At 33.2% G+C, this 9,166-nt stretch overlaps 1 protein-coding gene across 1 annotated transcript in view; it reads left to right on the top strand.

The window, feature by feature from the left end:
- The window catches only part of LOC107473289 (uncharacterized), a 3,694-nt gene extending 2,521 nt beyond the window's left edge, over positions 1 to 1,173 (top strand). Inside the window, exon 5 of the mRNA XM_016092842.3 lies at positions 762 to 1,173. Coding sequence (XP_015948328.1) covers positions 762 to 1,100 — 339 coding nt within the window. The 3' untranslated portion in view covers positions 1,101 to 1,173. The remainder of the gene's footprint in view (positions 1 to 761) is intronic.
- The last annotated feature ends 7,993 nt before the right edge of the window (positions 1,174 to 9,166 follow it).

Below are 9,166 nucleotides of genomic sequence, written 5' to 3'. Positions count from 1 at the left end.
ACATCTTAACTATCAAAATATCTTTATATAAATAACAACCAATAAATAAATAAAATGACTATTTATATAAATATAATAATTAAAAATTATTAAATAAATTGACTTCCAATATTCCTTCTTAGAATTTATTAATTTGACTTTATAAGGGACTACTACTTTTTAACATATTGTTGCCAAAAGTAAAATTTCGTATTCTTTTTAGAAAATCTTTTTAATTATTCCAATTTTTATTTTTCTTTTAAACGAATACGATATTGAGAATTTTTATAAGAGCAAAATTGATTTTTAAATTCGCTTCCGATTATAAACTTTTTACTAGTTAGTCTAGGTAAACTCTCCAGATAGCGTATTTTTTTTTTGAAACGAGGCCCTGTGTAGCGTGATATAAAGACTCCTTTTTAATTAAAAAATGAAAAATTGAAATTAAAACTAAACTAAATGACAAATATGATATGAAAAATGAAGTAAAATTCACAAAAGCATTGTAGTACAAAGAAGAATCGTATGAATTCTATCAATATGTGAACCTTATTCTATTATTCTATTTATAGAGAAAAAAGGAGGTTGGTTTCTTGAGTTGTTTTACAGAGATCAAACTTCACTAATTTTAAATTCCTAAAAAAAATATATTATCCAGTTTTAAAAAATAAAACAATTAAAAAAATTTTTTTTGTTCTTATTAAAATTTAATCTATTTAGAATTTTATATAATTTTAAATTTTTTTATTATTTTATCTAATATTAAACTGTTTATTTGACAGATTCGGCTTCAATTAGAGACGCTGCTGGCGGAGAAAGCTCGGTTGGCGAATGAGAATGAGACATGTTGTCGTGAAAATCGTTTTCTAAGAGAGATCGTGGAGTACCATCAACTGAGTATGCAAGATGTAGTGTCTCTAGATGATGATGAGGAGGAGGGCATGGACGAAGTCACAGAACTATATCCTATAGATACCAATGGCATGCTATCCATCTTTCGTGGACCACAAGAAAAAAAAGAGGAACATTATCATGAAGATAATAAGAATGTATCGAAAGATGATCATAATGAGGTTTCTCCTTGTACCTCAGCTTCTGTAGATGAGCAAGCAAAAAAATAATGAAACCTTTATAAATATGCATATAAATAAATATGCATAATGTATTCATTGTAATTTGTAACACTTTTGGCCAATCAAAAACTCGAAAAAGAAAAAATTCTTATACAGTTTCTCCTCGTTATTACCAATTAACAAACGTAAAAGAAGAATAGAGGGTTCGGGTTAGTTGTTGTGTGTGCAGAACACTCATTTTTCAGTTGATTTTGTAACTTATTCATGAGTCAGACGATTTTGTGATTTTTGTAACAAGTTTCTTTAATCAGATATTCACTTTTTTCTTTTAATTTTTTCAAAGTATATATTTTGTTGCTAAAAGATTTCAAAAAATATTATTAGCTTTTAATTTAATTTAATTTAATTTAATTTTGTTTTTAAAATTATTTAAAAATAAATTTTAATTCTATTCTTACGCTTAATCTTTTTTATAGTGAGTCATTATTAATTTTTTCCAGAGTTTTACTTTTCTCTAATTTTAAACCTAAATATATATTGAAATTTACACACTAACTCTAATTTAACTCCAACTCCAACCATACTCATTAGTCATTATCGTTGTCATTGTCCCTAAATCCATGAACTGTTGCTATTATCTGATGCAAGGAGCATATGACTTTATGTTTGTGTCGTTAACTAAAGTAGTATACTTTAGCATATATTATATTGTGTTATGAGTTAGTCTCACGTTGTCCAAGTCATGAAGATTTTCTTCTCCCCTACTAGCATAGATATGCATACATATCTCTTTTGCTTATGAGGTGGAGTTGATTGAGTTATATATTAAATAAGCTCTGTGTTTATTTTTCTCTAGACTCTGAGAGTAAGAAGTGCATCCTTAACTTAGTCAACTAAAATGGGTTCTTGTCTACTTTTACTATAATGGGATTGTTACCCTCGCGAAGATTGGTAATCCAAATGACGTCCCAACATCAATTTGGTATCAGAGCAAGGTCGGTCATCATCTTATTCCAGTAAAATTTTTATTTCATTCATGGGTATGGATCTTTAGTGAGGTGCTCTCGCTATTGGTACAAGTCGTTGTTAGTGCAGATTGTCTTCTGCGGAGTTCGGCTAATATTGTTATTTTCTCTTCTTTGGTGCCTTTACCGTTATTGATGATCTTAGTGCATTTCCATCATTATTATCATTGGGGTATTCCCATCATCATCGTCATCATCATCATCATCATAACATCGGTGTCCAAGCATCAACCTCATTGCATAGTAGTAAAAGATGGCTCCAAAACATAGAACTACTTAAGAGATTGAAATGGATGAGTTATGCCGTCAAGTTAAGGAGTTGCAAGAACAACTTGCAAAATATGAAGCCGCTCAAAAGAATCATGACAAGCAGAATGAAGATAATTATTCTAGCGAAGATGATAATGAAAATCCATTTCATTATTCTTCTTCGTCGAAGATTTGTCCACAAGAAGAGCACGACACACGAAAGCTAAAGACTTAGGAATTAAAATTGATATTCTTGAGTTTGAAGAAAGACTCCAACCAGATAATTTTATCGACTGGATTTGTACAAAGAAAAGAGTGTTCGAGTTAAAAGACATTTTGGACGACAAGCGCGTAAAGCTTATAGCAATCAAGTTGAACAAGCATGCATCAGTTTAGTGGGAGAATCTCAAGCATCAGCAAGAAAGAGAAGGAAGAAGAAAGATCAAGACATAAGATAAAATGCGTCTGAGCTCAAGCACAAGTTCCTTCCTGAATATTAAAGCAAAAGTCATTATCCGTAGAAGAATATATAATGAACTTTGAAGAGTTGCTTATGAAATGTGACATTCAAGAGCCTGAAGAACAAACAATTGCTTGTTATCTAGGAGGACTGAGTCAAAAAATGTCTGATGTTGTTCAGCTGCAACTATATTGGACCTTGGATGATGTCACTAGGCTGCCATTAAAGATTGAAAAGCAAAAGATACAAAGGAATAACACTTAGTTGCCGAAAGATAAAGAAGTCATCCTTAATGTTCAATAAGAAGTGAGGGCAGGATCTTTTAAAAGTAACATGGATTGTGGATCATCAGATAAGAAATACTTCAAATGTCAAAATTTTTGTCATATTGCTGCTGATTGTCCAAATAGAAGGGTTATTACTCTTACCGAAGAAATGGTAAACAAAGAACCAATGAAAGAGCAAGAGGACGAATGTGAGGTTGACTATGCTATAGAAGAAGTTCTAGCCGATTGTGGAGAAGTTTTAGTAGTTTGTCGAAACTTGAATACTGTAAGCAGGGACGGAGACAAATAGGAGTGAAGGGGATAATGCCCCACCCTAAATTTTATTTTTTGATTCATAAAATTAGTGGATGATGACAATTAACAAAACTATATATATAATTATCTCTAAACTTCCAACTAATACTACTTTATTGGTCATTTAATCCATAACAAAAAAAATCCATTCTTATATAGTGTTAATAAAATATAATAGTTTTAGGCCTAGCTCACTTTATTTACAAAATAAAATATAAATTCCTATTTTTCTTCCGATGTCCTCATCCACTCAAAATTTTCACTTTTATTTTGCAGTAGTAACAACTTTTTCTATTCTTCTCCTTCTTTACTTCTTTAATCTTTTTATCTTCAACCCTTTAACTCTTTTTTTCTTTTTTTTTGTAAATTAAAAAAAAGATAATAGTTCAACAAGTGGTTCTTCACTCTCTTTTTTTCAAAAAAAGTTCTATTTTTACTTTTTTTATTTCAAGAGAATTATTAAACTATCAACAAAGACATAGTCATACAAAAATAGAGTAAATGAATTATATTTCTACTATTACTACTCCATACTTGAGGGGTCATCAAATTTCATTATTTCAAGTTTTTCATTGAATAGCTCAAAGCGTCCACGACTTCTTCCTGATCAACTAGATGTTTTTTACTTGAAAAGAGATCCTGGAATGTGACCAATGATTTGGAAGTTTTCTCCAAATCAAAGAGATAAAATTCGTCGGGTTTATATTAAAGTTAGGCCAAATCAACCAATTCTTGATAATTATCTATTTTCTGGTGATAAAAATTATTGTCGCTTTCAAGTTTCATGGTTTAAATTGTTCCCATCTTGGTTAGAATATTCTATAGAAGATGATGCCATATATTGTTTTTCATGCTTTTTTTTTGCTAAGGAACCTTCACTCGACACGGGTTCAAATGCTTTTATTGAGAATGGTTTTAGAAATTAGAAGAAAGTAAATAGTGGAAAAGATTGTGCTCTTTTGAATTACATTGACAAAAGTCCCAACGCATTCCATCATAAGGCGCTAAAATCATGTGATGATTTGATGAAACAATCACAACATATCGACAGACTTCTTCATAAACAAACATTAGAAGAGATTGAAAATAATCGAATTCAACTAGGAGCATCTATAGATTGCATTAGATGGTTGACATTTCAAGGTTGCGCCTACAGAGGACATGATGAAAGCCAAAGTTCCAGCAACAGAGGTAACTTTCTGGAAATATTAAAATTTTTGGAATCTTACAAAGAAAGAGTAAAAAAGAATGTTTTGAAAAATGCTCTAAAAAATGCTAAGTATACTTCAAATGATGTCCAAAAAGAAATTCTAAATATTCTTGCTACTAAGGTGACAAATTTAATTAGAGAAGAGATTGGAGATGCCAAATTTTGTATTATTGTTGATAAAGCTAGAGATAAATATAAAAAGGAGCAAATGGCCATTGTTTTGAGATTTGTTACTCTAGATGGTTTTGTTAAAGAGAGATTCTTTGATCTTATGCATGTCACTGATATTTGTGCAACAACTTTAAAGAAAGAATTGATTTCTGCCCTTTCTCATTATAATCTTCAAGTTGAAAATATTAGGGATCAAGGGTATGATGGTGCTAGCAACATACGGGGTGAGTGGAATGGTTTGCAAGCTTTGTTTCTTAAAAATTTTCTACAAGCATATTATGTACATTATTTTGCTCATAGGTTACAATTAGCACTGGTGGCAGCTTTAAGAGAGGTACTACAGATTCATGAATTTTTTACTCAATTAAACTCTACTGTCACTATTGTTAGTGCTTCTTCAAAAAGACATGATCAATTACAAAAAGCTCAAGCAATTGAAAATGCAAACTTGGTTGCTCAAAATGAATTAGAAACAGGCAAATGTGCGAATCAGGTAAGCACTTTACAAAGAGTTAGGGATACTCGATGGAGCTCTCACTTTAATTCTATTTACAGTTTGGTAAAAATATTCACTGCTACCAACATTGTTCTCAATAATATCATTGAAGACGGAACAATTTATGCACAAAGAGGTGAGTCTTATGGTGTTAGTAAAATATTGTTGTCATTTGAATTTGTTTTCACTTTGCACTTGATAAAAGAGATTATGGGAATCATTAATGTTCTTTTTCAAGCACTACAACAACAATATCAAGATATTCTTAACGTAATGCATAATTTTTTCTACATCGAAGTTACTTTTTCAACAATTAAAAGATGGTGGATGGTGCAATCTTTTGGCAAATGTTAAAGATTTTTGTGAAAAGCATAAAATTGAAGTCCCTAATATGAGTGCACAATATATTTTTAAAAGAGGTCAATCTCGTCAAGCAAATATGACAGTTGAGCATCATTATCAAATAGATGTATTCTTAGCAACAATTGACTCCCAGATACAAGAGTTGAATAACAAATTTAATGAGCAAACAATAGAGCTTTTGACTTTGAGTTGTGCTTTGGATCCTAAGGACAATTTCAAATCATTTAACATTGAAGAAATTAGCAAGTTAGCAGAAAAGTTTTATCCCCTTGACTTTCCTTCTTATGAGCTAAATATTTTGAAATCTCAGTTGCAACATTATCGGTATAATATGCCAAATCATTTGAAAGGCATTGGTACACTTTTTGAATTGTGCAACAAGTTACAAGAAACGGATAAATCAAGAACTTATCACATATTTGATAGATTAATACGTCTTGTTTTGACTCTACCAGTGTCTACAACAACAACAGAAAGAATTTTTTTAGCAATGAAAATTGTTAAGACAAGACTCTAAAGTAAGATGGTTGATGAATTTCTTGCAGACAATTTGGTCATCTATATAGAAAAAAATTAGCATCTATATTTTTAACACAAATTCAATAATAGATGATTTTGAAAATAGAAAAAAATATCAAATAGTTTTATCATTAGAAATAGCAATATAAAATATTTTTAGTAAACTATTAAACACGGCCCCCCTAAATAATTAGTCTAGCTCCGCCCCTGACTGCAAGGGTAATAGAAGACGAGAGTTGGCGACGCCACAACATCTTTCATACAAGATGCACTGTTGAAGATAAGGTTTGCAAGGTCATCATAAATAGCGAAAGTTGTGAAAATGTTATCTCAAATTATATGATAGACACACTTAAGCTTCTAACCAAATTACATCCTCATCCTTACAAGTTACATTAGTTAAAAAAGGAGAATGAAGTTAAAGTAACAAAGTGATATTTAATCCAATTTTCTATGGGAAGTAAATACAAGGATAAAGTGTGGTGTGATGTCATTCGGATGGACGTGTGTCACTTACTGTTAGGACGTCCTTGACAGTATGATTGTCGAGCTATTCATGATGGTTTCAAAAATAAATACTATTTTATCAAAGATGGCAAGAAGATCATATTAACTCCGTTACGACATGTAGAAGGTCAAAAGAATCAAAGTGAGCTATGTCTTTTCACATCTTTCAAGACCAAATACACTTACCAATGGAATCTTTTGCCAACACAAGCGGAGGTTTTTTCAATCCATGGAGGATAATGCATGAGCTCTTTCCAACCTAGGGAGAATGATGCAAGAGCATATGTCTTTACATTTGTGTCGTTAATTAAAGCAGCCTAGTTTAGCATAAATTATTATATTGTGTTATAATTTAGTCCCACATTGTCCAAGTCATGAAAGTATTTTTTAGTATAAATATGCATATGTACCCCCTTTTTCTTATGAGGATGAGTTGATTGAGTTATATATTAAATAAGTTGTATGTTTATTTTCCTCTAAACTTTTTGAGGGTAAGAAGTGCATCCTTGGCTTAGCCAACCAAGATGGGTTCTTGGCTACTTTCACCATAGTGGGGTTGTTAACCTCGCCTAGATTGGTAACCTAAACGACATCCCGAAATCACTATCAACAAATTAAACAAGAACCAGAAGACAACAAGAGAAAAAGCTAAAAAGCTTTAGCAACGTCCCTCTAGAAAAGGTGGTCTAGTGCACCTCCACAGGCTCTAACCACATCAGGTAATCTTTACTCTTTGCACCAACTTTGGCAAGTTCATCAGTAGTATTGTTAGCATCACACTTGATAAGATCAAACTGAACATTCTAATATCAAATCAGCAACTCCTGAATTTTGTTTATAAGATCTATGTCACAAGCATTATCAGAATTTCAAATACCACCCAGAAAAAGGAAGACGTCTAAACTATATGTTTCACATATAACTTGTTGGAAGCCACACTCCCACGCTAGGACAAGGCCATGCCAGACCGCAAAGAGTTCGCACTTCTTTATGGTCCACACAGGAAGAGCCCCAGAGCAACCAAGAATCCAAGCACCAGCATAATTCCTTAATAGACACCCAAAATATGCACATCCCTACTCATCATAATATATACTAGCATCACAATTAATTTTTTATCATATTCTATGGAGGAGGTCGCTAAATCAAACTTTGCTATGGAGAGTTAGCCGAGTAGAAGAAGAACCTTTGTCCTTAGATCTCATTCGCCTTAGATCTTGCTAGGTTAGCCATCCTCCTATCAGACCATTCAACAACGGCACCAAAAATATGTTGGCATCTATGTCTTCAAATCCACCAAATTGTTAATGAAAAGATAAACTCTCTTCCCTTGATATTATTCCTTAACCTACCACTCATAAAAATCGTCCTTTCTCCGGAGAACAAGACACTCCAGATTGCTTTGGTTTCCTTACACTCCCTAAGACAATGTAGGACCGGGTCATGTTATATCGAGGATAAATATCAGAATCAGCAAGACCTTTTCTATCTAAAGCGAAAAACAGTAGTTGGGAGGGTCTTATTAACCGCCAACCAAATAAGCATCTTAAATTTTTTTGAAATCTTTAATTTCCACAACCAAGACCAACCAGTCCCATTATTTTAGAATAAATGATCATTTGTACCCATGAAAGATGATAACGTTGACATATGTTCCCACAATAGATCGAAACTGATCTTGTACCCACGGAAGATGCCATCCGTGTGATAAAATTACCCTGTTTTGGTTATGCGCTTGCTTCGTTATTATCCGAACCTACGTGGCAACCCAACCCTCCAAAGTCCTATTCCTCTTCAATTGAAATTCTAATTTCAACCAGCCATCTCTATTCCATAGTGGCAGCTTTCTCCTTTTCTGTCGCCACCGCCGCTCTTCGCCACTACTCTGGTTTTGAACAACACAAACACAAACACATACTCTACTACCTTTCCACTACTCTTGCAAATAATAATGACTTTGCTTAATCTCTTTTTCATCCTCATGCTTTTACCCTCATCATTTGAGGCTTCACTTTCATCAGGCATCAAAACCCAAGACATGAACTCCATGATTGCACAAGCCTGCATGAACATCAAAAACCAAAACTCATGCCTCGTCAACATCCAAAACAAGCTCGTCAAGATCGGCCCCCCAAACCCCACTTCTGTGTTGAACGCCGCACTCAGTGCCATGATTAACGAAGCCAGGGGACCATCGACAAGATCACAAAGTTCACCATGTTCTCTGTGAGCAACTGCGAGCAACTAGCCATAGAAGACTGCAAGGAGCAACCACGTTCTCCTATAATATATCGTCAGTTTCTTGGGCTTGAAAAGATTGAAACTTTGATGTGGAATTCAAAAGACTTACTATTAGTTTCAGAAGACTTGAGCAGCTCGAGAGGGGAAGGAGTGGAAAAGATCAATTTTAGAGGGGTCCCATTTCCCTGTGAAACCGCGTCACATCTAGGGTTGATAGATGGTGTTGATATTGCAGAAAGTCAAGCGCCGGCGATGGATGAGGGTTTGGAAAAGAGGGAGAGTTGAGAAGGAG

The sequence above is a fragment of the Arachis duranensis genome, chromosome 2, assembly GCF_000817695.3.
Source record: "Arachis duranensis cultivar V14167 chromosome 2, aradu.V14167.gnm2.J7QH, whole genome shotgun sequence".
NCBI lineage: Eukaryota > Viridiplantae > Streptophyta > Magnoliopsida > Fabales > Fabaceae > Arachis > Arachis duranensis.
This window is presented reverse-complemented; position numbering and strand designations above follow the sequence as displayed.